The 23,071-nt window shown below is 35.1% G+C and overlaps 1 protein-coding gene across 1 annotated transcript; it reads left to right on the top strand.

The window, feature by feature from the left end:
- Positions 1-808: 808 nt before the first annotated feature.
- On the top strand, positions 809-22,385 carry Ccdc85 (coiled-coil domain-containing protein 85). Its single transcript, XM_068295155.1, has 4 exons — positions 809-1,167; positions 19,893-21,150; positions 21,213-21,458; positions 21,526-22,385. The coding sequence occupies exons 2-4, from the start codon at positions 19,990-19,992 to the stop codon at positions 22,030-22,032; spliced, it is 1,914 nt and encodes a 637-aa protein (XP_068151256.1). The 5' UTR covers positions 809-1,167; positions 19,893-19,989; the 3' UTR covers positions 22,033-22,385.
- The last annotated feature ends 686 nt before the right edge of the window (positions 22,386-23,071 follow it).

Raw genomic sequence — 23,071 nt, 5'->3', positions numbered from 1 at the left:
ACGTTCATAAAGGCTAGCAAAAATTTGTACAAAGAATTAAAACAATATCGGAGAAGATATTTTATATTTTTAAAGAAGTTGTTTTATATGGAATTGTAATAAACAAAATGTGTGCTGGGATATGCCATCGTTTTATTACCGTAAATATATCTAAGGTATATAAGCTATATTGTTTCAGTTAAAAACCCACTTGTTTTTAATTTGAATAGTTTGCTAGTAATTATTATTTATACCAGCATTAAACCATGCATCGTCTCACATAAAGATTGTTGCATTCAAAAGTCCAGAAGATTTCTTTCAGTGTAACACCATTAACATAACTCTGTTAGATTAACATAGCTCTGTTACTTAACAAAACTGGTTTCTTTTGAATTTATCCATTTGCTATGCGAATTTACGAAAAAAAGAAGTTGTTCACTATTTTATGCTCAGTTTCTGTTTCTGTTTTCCAAGTGAGCGGTTGTGCGGTCGCTTGTATTCGGTTTTTTTTTTAATTCCATTGAACTAAAGCACATATTCGATAATGTTTGAATACAATATTGTTGCGCGCCTCTGACTTAAACTGGAGATTTGGAATTTTGTGAATTTTCTAATATAAACGGATTGAATCGAGCTAACCCACTACACAAAAGGGCAATGTAAAGATACAAAGTACAAATTCGGCCTAACTGGGCTGGTCTTGTCGATCAATTGCGAAAAAAAAGACGGCGTCTGTTTTTTCTTTTTGTTGTTTGTTGACTTGAAAAGGGCAAAAGGAAAATTCAAGCCAATAAAAGATACATACAAAAATAAAAACGCGAAAATTGCGTGCGCAGATACACACATGCGTATATGTATGTATGTATGTGTGTTGAGTGAGTAAACAAATTAAACTATAGTGTTAAAAGATTGATAAATTATTTGTTGTGTGTGTTTTGTCTGCTTAAACAATTTGCCGCAAAACGGCGGCTAACCGTTTGCATTTGTATATCGGTGTTTGTGTTTGTGTCCCTCACTCCTTTTCGTGCGCGCGTGTGTGTGTGTGTATCCCTGGAATGCGGCAGTTGCGCATGCGCAAATATTTGTGATTTTGCGCAAAGGAAATTCTACTTCATTCTACCATTTGGAATACATTCATACATTTATACATATGCGGCAATCATATGCATACATTTATCGTCATATAAGGTAAGTTGACTAGCCTAGCTAATTTTCCTTTTCCAGCAGCAACCCACGAAAAAGCCCACATGCCTTAATCCCCTCTTGCCGCACACTTCTATGGCAGCCAACAACCCACACCACACACCCCTCGGGAGAGCCCACTCAAAAAAAAAAAAAAAAAAAAATTAACTCATTTGCCTTATCCCAAATAGAAAAAGAAATTGCTCTATTCCCTTCCTCTTGCCCTTTTCATCTCCTCCTTCTTTTTTGATTCTTGCCTGTACGCCCACTTTTTATGTGAACAGTTACGCCCACTCTTTACCGATTTCATTTATTTCCCTCAACCTCCCCCCACCCCCATACCAGACCAACTTATATTTAAACAATAAAAAAAAGAGAAAACAAAAATTCAAGAGAGGAAAATCAATTTTCAAAACAAACAGGACAAGAAAGAATGTCTTCAAGCGGGCAAGGTGATCGGAAGGGGAGAGTTGGGGGGGGTTCAATGACAATAACATCAATTTTGAGGCATTTATATGCGCCAATAAATATCACAGTGAAACAAGAGAAAGAAACCAGCAAGGTAGATGCAGAGAGGGAGAGAGGAAGATAGTTAAAGAAAAACCAACAAATAACAAGCAGAAAGATGCATGACAACGCTCAACAATAAGACACAAGATCAAACAAAAACCAGCAGCCTCCCGACCAAGATATTTCTTCTTCTTGTTTGCTGCAACAGGTAAAAGCAGCAAGCTATCTGATATGTTGTGTGTGTGTGTGTGTCTGTGTGTGTGCAGAGAGAGTGTGAGTGAGAGAGCCAACAACAACCTGTTACATCGACTGCGACTGCTGCCTGAAATATGTAAAGTCAATTTCATGTATCGAAAACTTAACTACAACAACAACATTAAAAAAAGAAGAAGATCAAACTGTAACTAATGCCAATAGCCACCTTAACCCATTAACCCATTAAAAGCCAAATCAAAAATAAAAAAAAACCTACCTGCATTTTCTCCACTTTAAATTCAATTTTTACAAATTTTATTTTGGGGGGTGAGTTTACATATTATTTTTGAGAACTCGAACTTAAGTATCCATTCATTAAATTTCAAAATTTATATATGTTAAAGCAAATGATATTCATTAACTTTACAAAAATGTTGATACAACATTTAAAAAAAAAATATTCTAAAGTCCTAGACTAAAGAACTTTTATCCTGCAGTCTTTCCACACATAAATGTCTAAGTACCCATTTAGTATCGATTTCAGACTATTAAACTGTTGGGATTAACGTGTTGTATTTAAAAGTATTTATTGTAGTTTCTACTTGAACAGATTAAGAACTTCCAAGTGATGTAAAAGTCACACTTAAAGTAAGAAGACAATGTCTTACAAATTTATGTACATACATGCATACATACATATATCGATACTAGGGAGAGGAACGATTTTAAAGTGAGTAAATGCAATCACTGCAAAGTTTATAGTACCGGTTCCTTAAAACATAAGAAGCCATGGTTAATGGGTTCTGGTTTGGTCATCAATATCGTTTCATTTCGTTACGTTACGGCAGGAAATCCTATCTGAAATGGTTCTAATTTAGAGATTAAAGATGGTAAAAACATTACTAAAAGGTAACAAATTCGAATTTATTTATATACCACGTTGACGAAAATGTCTTTAGGGCCACAGTGGCTACAAAATATTTTTGAAAACTGGGAACAGCATTATATGTGAAATAGGTAGGTAACTTAAAGTTAGTAGGTACTTTTAAAATATTCAAAATTCCACGTTCAAATTGTTTTATTCAATGGTAATATCCATATGACAATCGTTAGTTTAAAGTTTGTTTATATAAATTGCATACCTATAGGGGCTTTTTCATAGCTCTGTGATTCATGGATTTCAAATCGTTAATGTTCTTGTCTTGTCTTGTTATCTTGTTCAACTGATTAACAAGATCTCGAGGATCTTGGCTTTACTATACATGAATCGTAAATTCTCAACGAAAGTTCTTGATGAATTTGCACAGTTCATAGGAATTTTTTGTTAAATACCCTAGGGGGCTTTTCAGGGTTAAGCCCATTTTTGGTTTGGACCTTCTCATGCAAAGTTCGTTGCACGCGGCTAAGAGGCAAAAGAAGAAAAATAAAAAAGACGTCGGCAAAGTAAAATATTTTTGTCAATGAAATCGCTGGCTGGAAAGAAATAAGAGACCGCGACCATAGTGGGGGGAAAGGGGGATAAGAAGAAAACTTTCTTTTCCTTTTGGGCTTATCCACGCAGCATCGACATCTCGTTTCCCCTACACATCAAACCCCTCTTTTTATCTTGACTGGGCTCTGCTCTGTTTTTTTCTGTGTCGCTTTATATAAATTTTTTTTTTTTTTTAATTGGGCGGTATTTTTATTGTTGTGTTTAGTTTTACGCGCCTGCTGCCAAAGCCGGCTATGGGCATGGGGTATGTGGGTATCTCAAGTCTTCATGGTCCATTAAGGCAATTTAGGTTGGCTTCTCTTTTTTTATATTTTCCCTGGGTTGGGCTGTTTCTTTCAATTTTTTTCTTTATTTTTTTTTTTTTTTTTGCGTGGGAAGTTTCAGATATTTTTGAAACGATCTTTGATTTCCTACCAATTGAGCGAATGTTGTTGTTGTTGTTCCTGTTGTTTGCCCCTGGTGTTTTTGCTGCAACAAGTGTCCCAGTTTATGGCCAGCAACTTAGAAGTCAGTTAAGTTGGCTAGTTGCTACTAGAACTAGTTTAAGTTTCCTGTCCAGAGTTGACTTGAGTTAAGCCACCGCATTGCAATGCATTGCACATGCTTTTTTTTTCCTTTAGGCTCTCAGTTATGTGGCCTCCCGTTGGGGCTCCTCCCGTTCACCATGCCATCCTCAGCATGAACTGCTCCCCCTTACCATTAAGCGTTGCATGCACCGTTTTGCCACATTTTCTCACACACAAATTGCCAGCCGAAGTAGGGAGGAGAAAGGGAGGATGGCAATTGGTGGCGCGCCTTTGGAAATGACAACTAGAGACCACGAAGTTGAGATGCTTAAGTGCCAGAGGATGCTTGAAGGCGTTTCAACGTAAATAACTGAAAGAAATTTCTTAATAATTGATAACTATTTCAAAAACCGAAACAAACTTCTGAATAGATTGTTGTAAAAGAGCAATAGCATATAATTCGCAATGAGACACAAGTCCAATATATTTCTAAAGACTGTATTCAAGTAGAATAAATTAGCCTTTAGTTAAGTCATTGAACAATACAAAGCCACTTTAACAAAAGGGTTTCCAAAATTCTGAAATTCATTCCACCAACCTACTACAAGATTTTCGTCAGGCTAGTGGGGATACGAAGTGATGATCCTGCATGTTCCTTCCCGAAGTTTGAGACTTTACACTCTTTGGGAAACGGTCTTTAAAGATGAATCGTATACCTTAATTTTCTACAGTTTTTTCTCTATTAGGGATACACAATAAAAGAAAAGAAATCTGAATTTTTAGTTTTAAATATGAAATTAAGTTTATAACCTGCGACTTACCCTGAAAGTTAAGGATTTCGAATAAAGTGGAGATCTCACTAACTTGAATATAAATGGCAACAAGTTAACTTTAATAAATGGTAGAAAGGCAATTACAAAACTTCTTGTTCTGTTCTAGAAAACTTTTAGCCATGTAACACAACAACAAACGAGTAGAATATGTGTAAATGTTGGTACATGGTAACATATTTAACCTCAAGCCTACAGCGAAACCCAATTTCAAGTTCATTAGCCAAACAAACTAGTTAAGTAAAAGAGGCACAAAAAAAACAAACCTGCCTGTATGTCCATACATACATACATATCCATTTCATCCCGTTCCGTACATATCCACTTTCCTTTTGCTCTGGTAAAAATACGAAAACGACGCCTCAATTCTGTCTATTCTGAGTGGTGTTAGTTTCTCCTTGCCATGCCACCCAAAAGAGAACAACGGCACAACACGTTAACTGTAACTGATTTGACCTCCTCCCATCACTTAGGCTACCATCAAAGAAATCTGCAAAATGTTACCGCCTATTCGGTTGTTCAGTGGTTAAACGCGTATATGACCTCGACGGCAACAACAACAACAACAGCAACAAAATTTTCTATTGCATGCACAAATTAACATTAACACTTTGTTGCCGACAAAAATGAAACAATCTAATGGATACACGAGTGAGATAGAGATAGACAGATAGATAGAGAGAGAGAGAGAGAGAGAGTTAGAAAAAAAAAAAACTTCAAACTTGTTTGTACCAATAATGACATGAAAAATAAAAATAAACTGTACAAATATTTATTTTTATTTCTTCTAAAACCACGACATGAAAATACTCTAAATTAACGTTTAACTCTCAAAAGATCTCTGATTATAATCATATAATTAAATAGATTTGTTGTAAAAGTAACATTCCTCTTAAAAAGATTGTTAAATAGCATTTAAATGAGTCTAAAATTAGTTAAACAAATCGAATGACAATCAAGAAACGCTTTTTGGAGAGAGAGTCGTTTATACATATAGGGCTGGCTTTTGGTTACCGATTGGAGATGTATTTTCTTGTAACACAATAAACTGAAATATTATTATATAAAATTGCAAATCATTCAAAGTAAAAACATTTCTTGTTATTTTAATGATTCAGTATCCTTTTATTCTGAAAAATTCGCTATTTGCTCCTTTCTCGTTGCGAAATACGAGGATTCTTAAAGCAGTAATGTTTACAGCATTTCAAGAATATTGTGTGAAAATTTAACTCAAATCAGGAGTCAAAATATAAAACTGATTCTGTATTGAGCCCACTCCTTTTATAGGATCATAAATGAACAGACCTCACATATATGTATTAACTAAATGGTTATGAGTGGGCGGAGGAGGAAGGAGTTAAGTATTCTTCGGCTTCATAGCAAACTTGATAACATAGCCAACATCTACAAGCCTGAGAAGAGTATTTTAACCATCAAAAACAGAAAAAAACGGCAGCAGGAGGGAGTTTACGAAAAAACAAAGTACGCTTAGAAATTAGAAAGTACGCGGACTCTCTGCTACAGCAGCAGCCAAAGAGACTCTGAGAGACTTTGTTGAGGAAAGGCTGCGACTGATGTGGTATGAAATGGTTTTGTGGCATGGTTTGGTGCGGTGTGGTTTGGTATGGTATGGTATGGTTTTTGGTATGTGTGTGAGTATAACTCGATTTGTGACTGTCATAAATGGCGGAAATTGTGGGGCTCGAGACAACGCAGCAGCCGCAGCCGCAGCAGCTTTCTACTGCCGGTCTTCAGCTTGACTATAATTTGTGCCATCAGCATTTTGTTGTTGTCGTTATCGTTAGCCAGTGACTGAGACTTGAACTGGCAATGAAGCGTAAGTTTTTGACATTTCTCCAACTCTTCAGAGTTTGTTGTTGTTTTTTTGTTTCTTTTCAAATACCCTGTAGCCATTAGGCCATAGGGAGGTGTATTTGAACAGTGAATCCGGCAAATTGTTCTTTAGTGTCAGCTAAACCTAAATACATAGAACATATGCTCTTTGGAGACAGCTAAACTGAAGAGATCGCAACTTCTTTGCGTTGAAGTTGCGGATCCTAGGAAGAGTTAAAAGATTCCTGCCTGAAACTGCTGGAGAGCTGCACCAAGATCCGCTACTCCACGCCAAAGGTGTTTCACCGTAAACACACTCCTGGCCACAGCACTAGGAAAGTCGCCTTAGGTATTTTATTTAATTAGTTTGGATTCTGTTGGAAGGCAACCGTCTCCAAATTTTCAACCAAATTCTAACAGAATATTCTCCTTACAACTCTAGTTTAACCTAACTATATGTCTCCGATATAAAAATAGGCTTCGCATAAAACTAGATCACTTGGCGTCAATTTATAAAAGTTGAGCCTAGTTGCAGGGTAACTTGAAGTCCTTGTCTTTTGGCATAAAGTACAGTTTATTATTGCTCTCCATAATTATCCACCTAAAGAACTTGGCCACTTTATTAATTTTTTTACATACTTTTTTCCCTTCGCCTTGGGTTGCGCGTTCTTTTTATGACTTATTCAATTTGCCACATACGAAAAAAAGAAAGAAAAAAAAAAAACAGGTTAGTACCGCTCTGCTTCAATCTGGCGTTTATTATTACACTTAATGTGACTTGATTTATAAACAAGAGCAACAAGCAACCAAGCAGCCAGCCAACCCAGCATCCCAGCATATGAATCTGGGCATTCGAGCATCGCATCACATCATCTGATGCCTTTAGTATTGGGTTACCCTTACATACTTTTTTTACCCCATAACAACGACCGATCACAACGAACTGCGCCTTTTAATTAGTTCATAAATTATTTCGCCTTTTGCGCAGTTTCTTTGCGCCCGAGTTTTATATACTACTACACATATATATACATATATATAGTAAGTATATACCTACATTGATTTCCTTCTCACTTTGCCCCAAACTCAATTTCGTTTTTGTCCCCTCTCTCTCTCACTGTGTTTTCCTTTATTAGATCTCTTTACAATCCGGAAGTTTTGTAGCGTCACAAAAGGTATTTTCTTTCTTTAAGCGGCTTTTGTCCCAGAAAGGAAATAGAATTTGTTTCTCGATTCTTTCAATCATTTTAATGGTTTCCGCTTTTTATAATCAACAGCAATACCAGCAACAACAACAACAACAACAATAAATCATATAAAAATTGTTAATAGAAAATTAATTGGATCTGCATTTGGTATTGATGGCATTTATTGCGCATGCGCAGCGGTGGCAAGGTGGCAAGTTGGCTATCGGGAGGCAACTGTCACTAATTGTTATTGCCGTTGTGTTGTTTTATGGTTTGTTCACGCTTTGACTTCTAGTCAATAGAGAGAAAGAGAGCGAGAGGGAAGTGACTGACAGGGGAAGTGCGGGAGAAATGGAGGTTAAAGCGTGCTAATGCTTACATAATGCTTTTTCTTGTTGTTTGTTTTTTTTTTTTCTTCTATTTTTATAGGTTTGTTTTTTATGGTGTGTGTGTGTGTGCGTGTTTTTTGTTTGTCGTGATTCTTTCACGTCGTCTTTGGCCCGCAAGTACGTGAGATGGGCAAAGTTAAAGCTTAGAAATGGCCATGAACACATAAGACAATCATAAATCATCTTAAAGCCTTTGAATATTAAATATCTATCTATATGCTTTTTTAATATCACTATTCACACTAAAAAATATTTAACCATATAATTGTAAGCAGCTTTAACTAGATTTCATAACCCACCATAACATACCTCCTTACAAATAAATGTCAGTAATAGTTGAAAATAACAATAATTTATTTATCACTAAAAAAAAAGCAAACAAGAAAACAAAATGTATTTACATTTTATTAGTTGTATGTACATACAAAATACTTAATTACTATGAAGTCGTTGAAAGGAATTCCAATTATAAATAAGTTTCTTTTAGCATAAAGCATTTGGAAGAGTGTTGAATAGATTGTTTTTCTTACATGATTAAAATACGTCATGATAAAGAATCACTCTGAGGGCATGATTCAAAATGTTGCTCTAGATTGAATCATTCTCGGATGATAACAAGTAAGATTTTTAAAAAAGGGTTAGATTTGACGTTAAAACTAGTCAATTATGACTTAAGACACGGTTCGAAAAGAAGTCAAAACTGATTCAAAGAAAAAGTTAAAGTCGAGTCAAGTTCTTTCACGACAAAGAAGTCACATATGATTAGAGAACAAGCTTATTTATGACTACATATGTATATGTAATACGATAATTTAAGTATATTCGGAAAAAACCTTATAAATTAAAAGAATTTTTTAAAATGCACATATGTATGTACATATTTATATAGCCTTGTTTGTCTAACATTTCTGAGTTCTTATTGTTTTTCCGACTTTGGTATGAATATGATTTTGAAAATGGATGACTAGTTTGCTATATATTATAGGTATATCTCAAGGGTAGACTTTATCAAAGTCTGTTAATAAGATTTTGAGGTTTATGTAATAGCTTGTAATAATTTCAAGAAAAGTTGTTATCTAGTATTAAATGTACACTTCTTTTACCACTTTAGTGAAACAAATGTTTGCAATTTGAGCTTAAGGGAAAATATGGAAAATAAATTCAAAAAAAAATCTCTCTTTTCATGTCAAACCATTTTAGTTTAATTTATTTCAAGCTCTATAAAAATTCCTTCTCTCTTCTTGTATCAATAGATATCAAAGTTATTTGTTTAGCTTAATTGTTTGGATTACCCACTCATTTAACAAATTAAACTTGGTAATATTAATGAATTCTAAAACTTAGACATACAAGTATGGAAAAACAGAAACCTCCACAATTTTTGATTAGTCTATGTACATAGATCTGAAGTTGTCCACTCAATGCCACCCACAACACACACAACTGTGAAAATATTATTAAAGAATTTCAACTCGAATGTGCTCGGCCCACGTCGAGTCAGTCGAGTGTCTTATAGAGGACCATAATAGGGCCAAAAGCGGTTCATTGTGGTATTCTAATAAGGCAACAAACAAAAGAACTAAAATCGAAAGTAGACATGGTCAAATGAAAAGCCCCACTGACCAGACAAAAAAAGAACCAACAACAAAAAAATATCATAATGAAAGAAACTGAACATTAGCATAAATAAACTTTGAGCATGATTACACAAAAATATCAAAAATTTAACACCTAACAAATACAAAAAATAAACAGTTGTTGTAACAAAAAAAAAAGAACAGAGATAATTAAATATTTGTACAAATGAACTTTAGTGGGTTAGCAGGCCACAGTACAACACACACATACACACACATTAACACATTTGTTAAAAACTTTTAAACAGAGTTTTAGTTGTGTTTTCTTCTTTATTTTTTTTTTTTTTTGCTTTTGGCAAAGAATTTGTTTACATCTCTTGATGCTGGCATTAAGATTAATGTTTTAGTTTTTTGTTCAGACAATTTGCATATTTCAACAATTTATTTGTTGTAACAGTAAACCCATAATATTGTCCATTTTGTTGTGGTTGTTGTTTTTTTTTTTGTTTTCGAGGGCGTGGTAATGATAATGATGATGGGGTTCTGGCGATAAATTCGAAAGTTACAAACTAAAATGTTTTTTTTTTTTTTTAAGATGCTAGTTTTTAGTATCTTATATTTGTTTTTTATGTACATTTGTTGTTGCTGTTGTTTGCTAATTTACATGCATAAATAATTTGCGCATGAAATGAATAAGTTTATGGCAATCGACGGGCGGTCTGGTTTGGTCTGGTCTGATCTCCCTTGCCCCCTCTCTCTGTCTCTCTCTCTCTCCTTCTTACCATCGTATAACCTCCAACTCAAATTCAAACAGAGACTCCAATTTCAATTCTAACAAACTCACATTCAAACCCAGACTTGACGTAAATGACTACTCATAAACCATAAGCCATACATAGGTTTAAGCCAAAGAAATGCAGATTGAAGAATTTGGGATTGGTGCAGAATTTATATACAAATCGAAATATATTTTCCGTCTCTTTAATGGCATTTCAAACCAATCCCCTTTCCACTTTGTTCCATGCATTGGTAATAAGCTTGTCTTTGGAAATCTTATTTCACTCCAAGAATGATCAACTAATTTATTATGCATAGAGAGATATGTCAATTTAGTTTAATCACTTTGGTTTGTTGATCGGATGAAATCGCCTTAAGCTTCTTTGAATTTTATTTCGGGCCTTATACTTAAAGAAAAAATTGCAAATTAAGTAATGTCAAGAAGAGTTTAAAAATGGATCTAAAAGCTGTTCTCACTGGGGGTTGAGAATACCAAGTCTTAAACTGTTACTGGCAATCATTACCTTACCTTTTGCTAGCTCTGCTTATCTTGTTGTTGTTACCTCAATCAAGCCTTTTAGAAAAATGTTCTGCCCATGGGCAACTTTTTGCAGACACCTAGGACCTCAATATTAACTTTACCATCTTCGCTTGGTAGATTGGTCGTTAGCGTTAAGTATTGAGCACCAGAAATTAGCATACAGTAATTTTAAGTATCTAATTATATTGTCATTGAGCTTTCTTCTTTTTCTTTTTTGGAAAGTGTATACATATAAGTTTATGGCAATTATTCCCACCCCGGCAATTTTGTGGCTTAATGAAAAATCTTGACCTTCTATACATCAAAGCTTTTCATTAGCCAAAAGCCGCTTTCAATCTCCACCTCCTCCTTCTTCTTCCTCTTCTCGACTCGATTTCTCACATTCTCACCGCAAGCAAAGCTTGACTTAACGCTTAACCTCTTTTGAGTTTATAATTCTTTAGCCGGGTTGTTTTTTTTTTTTTTTTTGCTTATTATTCGCTTTTGCATTGTTGTAAATAAGAAAAGAAAAACGAAAAACAAAAATATATGTATGTATGTATTTCGTGTCTTGCCTTTCGGTATATTAGTCTGTCTTACCTACTACTGTGCTACACATGCCTTTATTATGGTTTGTTATGTTTATAGTTTTTTTTGTTTTTGTTTTTGTTTTACATATTTAATGTAGTTAAACTTGGGTGGTCCAGGCTGTCTTTAAATAGAGATTTGGGTTTCATATTAAAATTTATATTGAAAACATTTTTAAGACTATCAAGTTTACTAGGAGAATTTTGTAGAATTCTTTTCCAGTTGATTGATAAATCTTTTTGGCGCTTGATATTCTTTTCTTCTTCTTCAGCTCCAGAAAACCAAGAACTCGGAAAGTCACGTGCAATTTAATCGTCTTATGAATGCCTCAGAGCGTGTTTCCAATTTGATTAATGGAACGATGACGATCTTCTCCCCTCTCTCAACAAATACACACACACACACATTTTGTTTGGACTTATGGAGGCGTAAGCTTTTGTTGTTGTTGTTTCTTTTTGGTATCCTTTTGTATGCTCCATTCATGAAAAAATAAAGAAAGACATGGCAGTCTTTTGGAGTCGACAGATACGTTCATCTGTCTGTTTGCGCTTTAGCGATTGTTTGCGACATTTGTCGTTTGTCATTCGATACAAGCAATGAAGGCGTTATATGTATGTTGTGAATACGTTTGAAAAACGATATATAGGATGGCAGAAGATGGTGATCCATGGACATTAAGTATACATACACATATGTATAAGCCACGCGTTTTTTGGTGCGTGCAATGCAAATCCAATGGACCGTGGAGTGAGGTCTCTCTCTCTCGCTTTGGGTGTGGGTGTTGTGCGGGGTTTTCTTGTTACATTTTCCACCGCCGCAGCGTCGCAAATCTGGAAATGTATGTAATTGTATAGTCTGGGTGCCATTGACGGGTGAAATGAAGTGAAGTAAGTTTAGATCAGGGCTGAACGGAAGATATTACCAATACAGTTCCAGTTCATAGATTTCTTTTCAAACTGAAAGCCAACTCTACAAATAATTCTTAGATATCAAACGAAATTCGCCGTCTATTTGGTAAGAGAAGGGAATGGGAAATGCAATCTATTGCTCCAAAGAATTTAAAAGCTTGCATTCAAAACTCTCAGTTTTAGAAAGTTGAAAATCTTACTTTAATTGACAACATTTCGCAATTTATGTAATTATGTATGCTTTCAGTTTGATAGCTTTTGGTGATTGTGTTTGTCTTTTGAAAAGAATTTTTATCTTTTAATAATTAATAATATTTGAACATTCCCAGGAGACGTATCTATCCCCCTCGGTTTGATAGGCTACTTAAGCGATATTTCTAATATCAAAATAAATTCTATTAGGTCAAAAGTTTTCCAGAAACTTTATAAGAAACTATTTTTCTAATATGTACCGAACTTGATGTCTGACAGATGACAAAATTAAAAATCCATTTTCAAATAAATTAATGCCAACTGTTTCCCTCATATCTTAACCATGAAATTTTCCAAAAATTGCTCTTATAAATCTCACAACTCTTACTGAAAGTCATTATGTCACACATATAATAATAGTTTCTGGAATAGTAACTATTTTTAAGTATAGAAATATATATATGTGTTTAGTATAGTAAGCATACTTAGATCTATAACTCAATATCCAATTGCATTGCATTTTCACACAGTTAAGACTAGAAATTCGTTTCGAATTTAGCCCAATCGGCTAAATATTAGCAATATATATTAGAAAATCGATTGCCTAATCATCGCAATTTATGTGAAATATTAAAAAGTCATACAATCGTTAACCAATTGCATTTCTCAGCCCTGGTTTATCCTATTTTCCTTTATGAGCTGAGCTTTTTTTTTTTTTTTTTTGCCTTTCATTACGAATTTTATTGTCTGTACGCACGGTCAGTATATTTCTCTCTTCCCTTCCCTGTTATTATTATTTTTTGTTTTCGTTTTTTTTTGGTTTTTCTTTTCTTTTTTTTTTTTTGTGTTTTTGTGAATTGTTGTTAAGTAAGTGTACTTAACCCACATGACTTGTGGTTTTTGTGCTCGTTCGTAGCCTGCCATTGTTGGTGGTGGCGGTGGAGCTGCTGCTGCTGTCATCACTTACCACCAAAAAGCTGTCATTGCCAGTGGAGGAGAAGAGATCTCCTCTGTTGGCCAAAAGACATGCGTGTCTGTCTGTCTGTCTGTCCGTCTGTCTGCTGGTGCTCTTGTCTTGCTAAAGAGATTTCTTAACCTTGAGTGACTTTGAGCATTTTATTTCTTTTCTTTGTTTTTCTTGTTTATCCATTGCTTTATTTATTAACCAATTTTTTCACATTTTTCGTTTTGCTATTATTTTCGGTGGGTTTATTAAATTGCTGTTGTTGGATAGCTGTGCGTGGCTATTTCCTTAATTAAACACACTTGTTTCATGGTCTGTTGGGCAATGCTTAAAATGTAAAATAAATAAAACCAAAATAAAAAATTATAAAAAAAATATGCCGACTGCCAAAAATAATAAGAAAAAAAATATGACATAAAATTAACTACGATCAGCTTGATGAAAAGACTTTTTAATACTCTTTAACGATTTGGCTTACCATTAATTTAAAAAACAATACGTAATTTATATATTAAAGAAACAAGGCGTGGCATTCATTCAAATTGACTTAAGCTAAAAATTTGCAAAAGAAAATTTTAAAAAAATTCATTTCCAGTTGTAGATTAAAATTTTATGCTGTTTACATGATTTACTCATGTCATCTTTGGCCATATATGTATAAGCTATAATAATATGCTTTAACTGCTCTTTAAATATAGGGTAATAAAAAAAATAATCAAATTGAAAAAAACGTATCTGAAAATTTTGCCATAAAAAGAGACACGTTTGATTTTAAGCTGATTAAGCACATTTGGTGAGTTGGCTAATTAATGTCCATAAATAATAAAAAGAAAAAATTGCCAAAAAGTATTATGCAGAGGAGATTGATTGAAAATTGATTATAATTAAGGGAACTTCATCATCGTCAGATCAATTATTTATTTTTTAATTTCTATGCCATTTTTTCTTGCTGCAAAATGGTTTTTAGTGGATTTAAATTAAAGAAATTAATTTGTTTTACTTAATACAGTTGGGATTCTACACATATAAGAAGCATATATTAGTCTTATTAAGTTCAAAATCTTTATTTTTGGTGTATCGCAAATTAGATAAGTTTGTTTTTAAATACCTATGCATTTTTAAGTTTCTTAAACCTTAATTTCCATTTAATTGGCGAATAATTAAGTGATTTTAAAACTAAATATAATATGAATTATTGCCGTGGGAGCTAGAATTAAATCTTTTTTTTTTTTTTGGTGCCCAACTGAATCATTTAGTTTTAAGTACTATTTTCAGCTTTTTCCAATTTCGGGATATAAAAAACTAAAAAAAAAAAAAAAGGTTTTTGTATGAATTATATGACTTATATTATGAAAAGTTTAATACAAATTATCTTTAATTGTTGTAATTGCTAAAAATATCTGTTTGCCTTGTTTTAAATGAGATTCTCAAAATAGTCATAGAAATTATGTATAATTTTTGACATCTCTCTATCTTTGACGAGTAATCTTACTTGCTAGAACCCACATCAAATAAATTAAAACTTCTTCCTTGTCCAGCACATTAAAAAGTTATTACTATCATTTTTTTTTTTTTTTTTTGCCACTCTCTTCTGCTGGAGGGCTAGTTCTGCTATTGTTTTATTGTCTCATTGTCAAGTTAATGCCATAAATAGAATTCCCATGGAGCCACCCACAAAGCATGGGAATTTTACTTGTAGTTTTTCATCATTTTGCAGTCCAACACCTTCTGTACCAATTGCTGATGCCAACTAGTTACCTTCCATCCATATCATCTATGCCGAACAATGCCTCGAAGGCTTCACTCAACTTCTTGTTAGTTCGCATTTAAATGCCACTAATTATACCAATTTGTTATTTGTAAAAGAAAACTGAAGCCAACGCCTCCGCCCTCCAAAAAACGAGATATGAGAAAAAGACAATGAAAACCATTAGCAAGTTCAAAAAGTTTGCCACGTAGTTGCCTATTTTTGATTTCATTCCTTTTTTTTTTTTTTGGTCGTGTTTTCGTTGAGTGCGAACAATAAAAAAAAGGGAAATATAACCAGAGAGAATTATGTTTATTTTTTTTTTTTGGTCAAGACACATGCCAAGTCATAAACAAGACTCTGTTCAAGTAGTGTTCGGTTGATGGTGAAGTGGGAGAGGAGGGCGTTACCTTACGCATAAGTAGGCAGAAAAGAATACGGAATATTAAGTTCTCAAATGCCCTACACAATCAAGGGGCTTGAATGATTTAGTTAGGGCTACTCCATAGTTATTGGCCATTAAATTGACGCCATTACGTTACCAAAGATCTCAGCAACTTAATTAACTAAATCTGCCTAAGCAATACTAAGTCCATATAGTAAAAGTATTCGAGATTAGTATAAATAAATGTAACAAGATTCACTTTTATTCAACCTTTAAAATATACGTTTTGAATGAGATTTTATTAGACATTATATACTTTCTTTTAGGCAGGGTATTCAAAAAGCAAAAATAAATCCCAATCAAAATTAAGTGAAATAAGCATTAAGTGCGTCCAACGACGACGACGGCGCCGAAGGCCATACATACTCGTAGTCAGTCATATGTACGCATATTTAAATAAATTTTTGAACTTTTTCTTACCCTTCCTCCGCTTCTCCTCCTCTACCAGCTTCTCTTCCCGAATCCAATTCGATCTCCAACTCCAGGTGATGATTTGCTATTTGCTGGAGAATTTGTATAGACAACAGGGAAAGGTTAAGTCGCAATATGAATGCCTACATATGTATGTCAGACCTCTCATTTAAATACTCTAGCTTGGGCAGTCCCAAAGCTATTAATGAATTTCAAAAATAAATAGAAAGCATTAGAGTTTAGAGTATTTTGTAAACGAAACGGCTCATTAAGGGTTTGCTTTTCACTTCAAAGGAGTCACAGAGAAACTAAAACAAGACATTTACTTAAATTAGAATTAATTTATAGGATTTGAAAGTAAATTATTAATGAGAACCCCAATCAAATCAATGATAATCATAGCAATTGAAGCCTTTTTGTCATTCGTGATTCCTTTCATTAGAGTATTTGAACTTCTTTATAATGAAGTTTAAGTGAGATGCTTTTTTTTTCCTTTTGCCAAAAGCTTTTCATTACGTTTCCCCCTTGTGTGTGATTTCTCATGACTTGAGGCTGAGGTAGGGTGAGGTTTGTAGGTGGGCAAGGGTTCAAGGGGAGGCGACTTAAGTATTGGCATTTCCGACTGGATCGACCAATGGCAACGGCAACGGCGACTCATCTTCATTTTCATTGAAATCGAGCTCAGTTGAGAGTCAGTTGAGTTTGGTTCAGTTCAGTTCAGTTTTTGTCTGTTTTTTTGGTTCCAGTCTTCAACTTTTGAGCTGATTCTCTTGCCCCCTAAGACTTGCCCCTTCAACTTAAGCACGGCAGGGCAATCAAAAGCAAAAAATCTTCAACAACAACAACAACAATGAGAGCAATATTTGTGCTCATTAAGCGTAACTGACACACGAAGTTTTGTTGTGTTGTATTTTGTTTTTTTGTCGTTTTTTTTGGAGGGTTTCTTCATTTTGCAAGTCGCCAAAAAAGCAGAGGAAGAAAAAAATGAGTTTGGATTCTGTGAGTCAAGGTATTCCTCTTCTGTTCCGCCTTCTATGCACTCTCCCTCCACCAACATCATCATCATCATCCTTTATTTGCCTCTTACAACTTTACGAGTGAGAAGTTGGCTGACTTCTTGCATTGTTTTGCTGTGCTTTTAGGCAATTTCATTTTCTGGCCAAAAAACAGAAAGAAAAAAATGCAAAACGTAGTCTCGAGAGCCCCCAAAGCCAGAGAGCGATTGCTATTATTTTGAGGTAATTCGATGATTTACAACTGTTGCTGTGTTTTGTAAGTTTTCTTTTCAGAATGCCACACTCTGTGTGGCAAGAGTCACAACTGCAGCAGCAACAACAATATTACAAACCCAAAAACAAAGGGCCAAGCCTGGCCCTTGCCTTACCACATTCTTTTGTTATTTTTCGCAATTCTCTCTTTTTTTGTTGTTGCTTATTTCTGTAATTCTCTTCTTTTGTTTTTCACTGAGTGGATAGGAGAGGGAGGAAGTGGTTTTTTCTTTTGGACTCCTTTTTTTTATTATTATTGTATATTTGTCTGTGCCCAGTCAGACGATTGGCGATGACGCTCCTCGAGGGCTTTGGGTAGGTTCTTTTTCTTCCTTTCTTTTCTTCTGAACCCTTGGCCAAATATCGCGACTAACTTACAATTCACACCTGTTGGCATTTCATGCATAGAGGAGCAGCTGCTGTTTGCTCTTCTTCTTTTTTTTTGTGCTAGGGTGGTAAGCTAATTGCAAGAGGGAAGATGACCACTTGGTCTGATATATCTAGACTGGCAAGTTGACAGCTTAAATAGCTCAAAACTTACGAGTGTAATTCATATACGTAAGAGTGTAAATGTAAATATACCGTATGGTAACCCCATCAGCTGCAAATTCGCGCGATTTCTCATAGCGTGTGCCAGGGTTTGAATTCAAGAACCCTTTTGAAAAGACACCTTAAAAAAGCATTAAGTACTCTTCGTCAAATTACAGGGAAACAAAGGTTTTTATGATCAACAAAATGTTTTTCCTTTTCATATTAAAAATGTAGGTGCATTTTCTCAGTTTTTATTAATAAAAAGCAATTCCATAATGCCTCTTTCAAAAACTGTTTGCAAAAAGCTAGATTTCTTTGTTTAATGTATACTTATATATACATATTTTATTTAAAATATCATTTTTGATGATTTATTTCTCTAATCAGTATCAATTTGAAAGGTGATTACTAAAACATATTTATGGTTAAACTTTGGCTGGAATGATATAACAATACAGAAAAATTTGAAAATATACATTCAATCTAATTAAATTGGTTTTATAAAGAAGCAACACAAATACATATATCCTAAAGTTTACTTATGTATTCAATGTATCTTTCATGGCTTGACATAAAAATTATATACTACCTAAATGGGATAATAAAAGACAAATTAATCTTAATACAAAACAAGATCATGTTGATGTCATCAACCATTAACATTAATATAAGCATTTCGCATAAATTTTATGATTAAGAACATTTCCTTTATACATGAAATTCAAATTTTCCTTTGGGTACAAAACAAAAGTTCCTTATAATCTTCGTGTTCCTATCTAAACAAAACCCAGAGTTCTGTGATATCAACTTAATATTCAAAAGTATTTTATAGTTTGTTCAATTTTCAAATAGATATTTGAGACATTCAGTTTCTTATGAGACCGAGAACTGAAATAAATGAATAGAAATGCTGAGGTCATAAAGGGATCTAAACACTGTGCAACTAGAAAATGAAGATTTTTGGCTCAGGAAATTCAACTATTTTCGAGGTTGGGTATTTTGACCAAGCCCATCGAGGATTCCTCCCTAGATTTGTCCATGACTGATAAAGTGGACTAACTGGTTCATTCGATCAATCAAATGAATAGAAAATCATTGTTCACATTTGTCGAACTCTTCAGAATTAAAGGATATCCTATCTTGGCCTTACAATCCTCCCTCAAAAGATGTACTAAATCTACGCTTTCCTGAAGCAGTAAAACTATCACTTCCCAATTTCTGGTCTCCATCACTATTGTTGTCATCATTATGTCATGGCTGACGACCCTAACAATTCAATTTGTCTGCCCTCATCTCTGCGAGTGCATTTATGTGCTGTATGTCTGTCTGTCTGCCTTTCTGTGGTTAGTCATGAAACCATGAACGATTTTCACTTTTAAGATACAAATGTTGCGATAAGTTTTTTTTTCTAACCGATTTTCTGCATTATGTTTTGGCTTTCAGTTTTTAAACCAGAAGCGGAAGCCAGCATTTAGAGGAATTTTGTTATATGCATGGGGATACAAGGGCTTTTCAGTGAGTTTTTGCGACTTAATGCGACGCTTCGATGCATTTACTAGACTCAAAGATATATACATATGTATATGTGTGTGTCTCTAAGTGTGTGTGTGTGTGTGTGTGTGTGTGTGTGTTGTGTGTCATGGCTTCAGTGGTGCGATAAATGCTCATTTCACTTTCTATCAACGTCTGCAAGTCGTTGCCGAGCCTAATGGCAGTTTAATTATGGTGCAAAACCCTCAACTGTCGCATAAATTACATTAGACGATTTTTACCTTTTATTTTCGTTTTATTTTCATTTGTGCCTCGCCCATTTTGATTTTATGTTTATGTATGTGTTTGTTTTTTATTTTTGTTTTTGCAGTGACTTGGCATTATGGCTTTGAGGTCATAGACATTATTACATAGACGAAATACATAAAACACAAGGCAAAAGCAAAATAAGGAATATATTTTTAAAAATGTCCGGCAATCAACAGCAGCAGCAGCAACAACAGCAACAGAGACAACTACAACAGAAGACATTAGCTACAACAACGACAACAGCAACAACAACAGCAACAACAGCAACAACAAACGGTGGAACAAGTTTGGTTAATAATTTGATCAAAATAAATAGCGGTGACAAAATTGCAAATAAAACAACAGCAGCAGCGCAGGCAATTAACAATAAACACCAGCAACAACATCATCAAATACTACAAAGACGCTCTTTGTTGCCACCAACAGCAACAACAACAATATCAACGCAACAACAAAGCGTGACGCCAGCAGCAGCACAGTGCTCAACAGCAGCAGCCGCAGCAGTACATCAACTTCAGACTGTGGCCACAATACATCAGCAACATTCAACGCAGCAACACCAACACCTTCAACAACAGCAACAACAGCAGCAGCAGCAGCAACAACAATCTATAACAACAACATCGGCCACATCTCGTCTACCCATACATCAGCAACATCATCATCATCAGCCACAGCAACAACAACAACAGCATCAGCAACAACAACAATCAACCACCCGCCGCAGTTTCTATCAATTGCAACATCCAAGCTTACGTACAACCAATCTTAAGGCACCAGCACCCGCCCATTCTATACCACCGCGATATCAGCCACCACCACAGCCAAGCAGTGGTAACGGTGGTAGCAGTGGCATCTTGAAACCACATTTACCCATCAAATATCCACCGGATATACCACAACTTTCTGCCATTTATATACCAGATTCCATCAAGCAACAGCAACACCAACATCAACAATCCTCCAAGGCAGCACAGGATATGCTGAAATTTGTACGCAAACCAGAACAAGAGCATCCATCCCCGAATGCCTCGGTCACCTCATCCAGTGTGGTGGGTCACTCAGCCACTGGAATACCAACTGCCAATGGCACTGGACGCTTGACCATCGAACAGAATCGTCAATTGCAATCGTTGGTCAACGAGCTGAGGGCATTGAAAGAACAAAATCAACGTCTTTTGGATGATAATCAAGAGCTAAGGGACTTATGTTGCTTCTTGGACGATGATCGACAAAAGGGTCGAAAATTGGCAAGAGAATGGCAAAGATTTGGTCGTTATACGGCCAGTGTAATGCGTCAGGAAGTGGCAGCCTATCAGGTAGAAATTACCCATGACCCTCTCCTTAAGAATTTTAATAATAATGTTAATACTTTTTACAGAATAAACTCCGTCAATTGGACGACAAACAACAGGAGCTAATAACCGATAATCTAGAATTGAAAGAACTTTGTCTTTATCTGGATGAAGAGCGTGCCCATGTGGCGGCCAATGCATTATGTACTGGTTGCGGTGCAGCCACTAGAAATGCCTTACGCGACGATGGCGATGGCTCCAGTTCGAGCACAAATGCGGATGAGACCATAACAGCTTTGCGTAACTATGCGGAACAGAGACAACTGCCGCAGGTAAATGCAACAAAAATCCTAAAGAAATACCCAATCAATGAGACTAATTTTAAACTCTCTCAATCAGGATTTGCGTCATGCTCATACCTTAAACGATCAGACGCTTCAGTATGTTCGCTCACTGGAGAGGCGCATACAACAGCTGGAAGAGGAACGAAGTACCCCAACAATTAGCCAACAACAGCAGCAACAGCAGCAATCTACACCACAATCGACCACTCCCACACCAGCACCACCCAAAACAGCACCATCACCGCATCCACATCCGCATCCGCAGGAAACCAATAACCAAGCATCAGCAGCAGCAGCAGCAGCAGCGGCAGCGGCTGTGGCAGCAGCTGCAGCTGCCGCTGCTTCAGTACAATTGCCTGGACGTCCGGAGGCTGTTGTCCGGGCATTGCAAGTATTGGAGGTTCGCGAGCAATTGGAACGCGATCGCTTGGGCAATTTAGCTGGCAGTGCCATCGATCAGATGGATGATGGCGAAAAGGCATTGGTCCGTGAGATGTGTAATGTAGTCTGGCGTAAACTGGAAGGAAGTCCGCATGGTCCGGCAGCCCTAGAGCCGCTCTAAGCATCTATAGGCATCATCAACACACACACACAAAACCTACTTCTCCTTAACACTTGGCTAACACTCTAGAATCTAATGTTTAATGCTAATTTATGCCCTAATATTTAACCCGACACAAACACATTGTACAAAGTTCAACAACAACAACAAAACTATGACCTAAGTTTAAGAAAAAAATAAGAAACTTAAAATACTCAACTCAAAATATTAAGTGCATTCTCATCGAGCATTTCATCTTTTTAACCCCTAGAAGTCAAAATTCATTTTCTTTAATATTTATGGCTATATTAATTAAAAAATATGTCATTAAATATTTTTCCAGTTTCTTCCTTTTAAAATCTCACTTTTTATCTCCGTTCACTTGTCGAAATGAAACGGCTCAAAACTATATTTTAACTGGTCTTAAAATTAGTCAGCTTGAAGCCGAATCAATTTTAAACGAAAAGTTCATTTCATTTGAGGTTCATGTAAAAATGGAATTCGAAATGAAAAATTCAATTGAAAGACTTTTTTAAGTTATGAACTACTTCTTTTTGTTATTATGATTTTGCAATTAGCCTAAATATTTCCAGCAAGAATCCAATTATGTTGGAAGGTCAACTCTTTGTTTATTGTTTCTATTTTTGTTTTAACTATTTGCTGATGAGATACATTTAATTTTTTTGTGTACTATTTTAGTCTTTGACTGTTATTCTGTGTATTTTGTATTTTGCTGAGAGATGTAAAACTATTATATATTATTTTTCTACAAAACTTACAAATACAATGCAACAAAATATTTTCTGAATTATGCAAATTGCTCTTGTAATTCACTTAAAAATCTGCATTGGGGTCTGCATGGTAATAGATTGTATTCGAAAAACACTTGCAATAAATCTAATCGAGTTACATATGTACATATGTATGTATATACATGCATCTAGATGATGATGATGATGATGATGATGATAATGGAGGCTCCTCGCCTCGTTGCGGTTGCTTTCTATGCTTAGCTGGACACTGCTCAACAACAACAAGATGGTAGAGAGACAAACGTAAA

This window comes from Drosophila tropicalis, unplaced genomic scaffold, assembly GCF_018151085.1.
Source record: "Drosophila tropicalis isolate 14030-0801.00 unplaced genomic scaffold, ASM1815108v1 contig_845, whole genome shotgun sequence".
Taxonomy (NCBI): domain Eukaryota; kingdom Metazoa; phylum Arthropoda; class Insecta; order Diptera; family Drosophilidae; genus Drosophila; species Drosophila tropicalis.
The sequence above is the reverse complement of the archived record's forward strand: the minus strand, read 5'-3'. Positions and strand labels throughout refer to the sequence as shown.

Excerpts from the sequence above, each read along its gene's own strand:
- Ccdc85 (XM_068295155.1), top strand. The coding sequence starts at position 19,990 with ATGTCCGGCAATCAACAGCAGCAGCAGCAACAACAGCAACAGAGACAA. Across the intron at positions 21,151-21,212 it reads AGGAAGTGGCAGCCTATCAG|AATAAACTCCGTCAATTGGA; the intron begins GTAGAAATTACC and ends TACTTTTTACAG. Across the intron at positions 21,459-21,525 it reads AACAGAGACAACTGCCGCAG|GATTTGCGTCATGCTCATAC; the intron begins GTAAATGCAACA and ends TCTCTCAATCAG.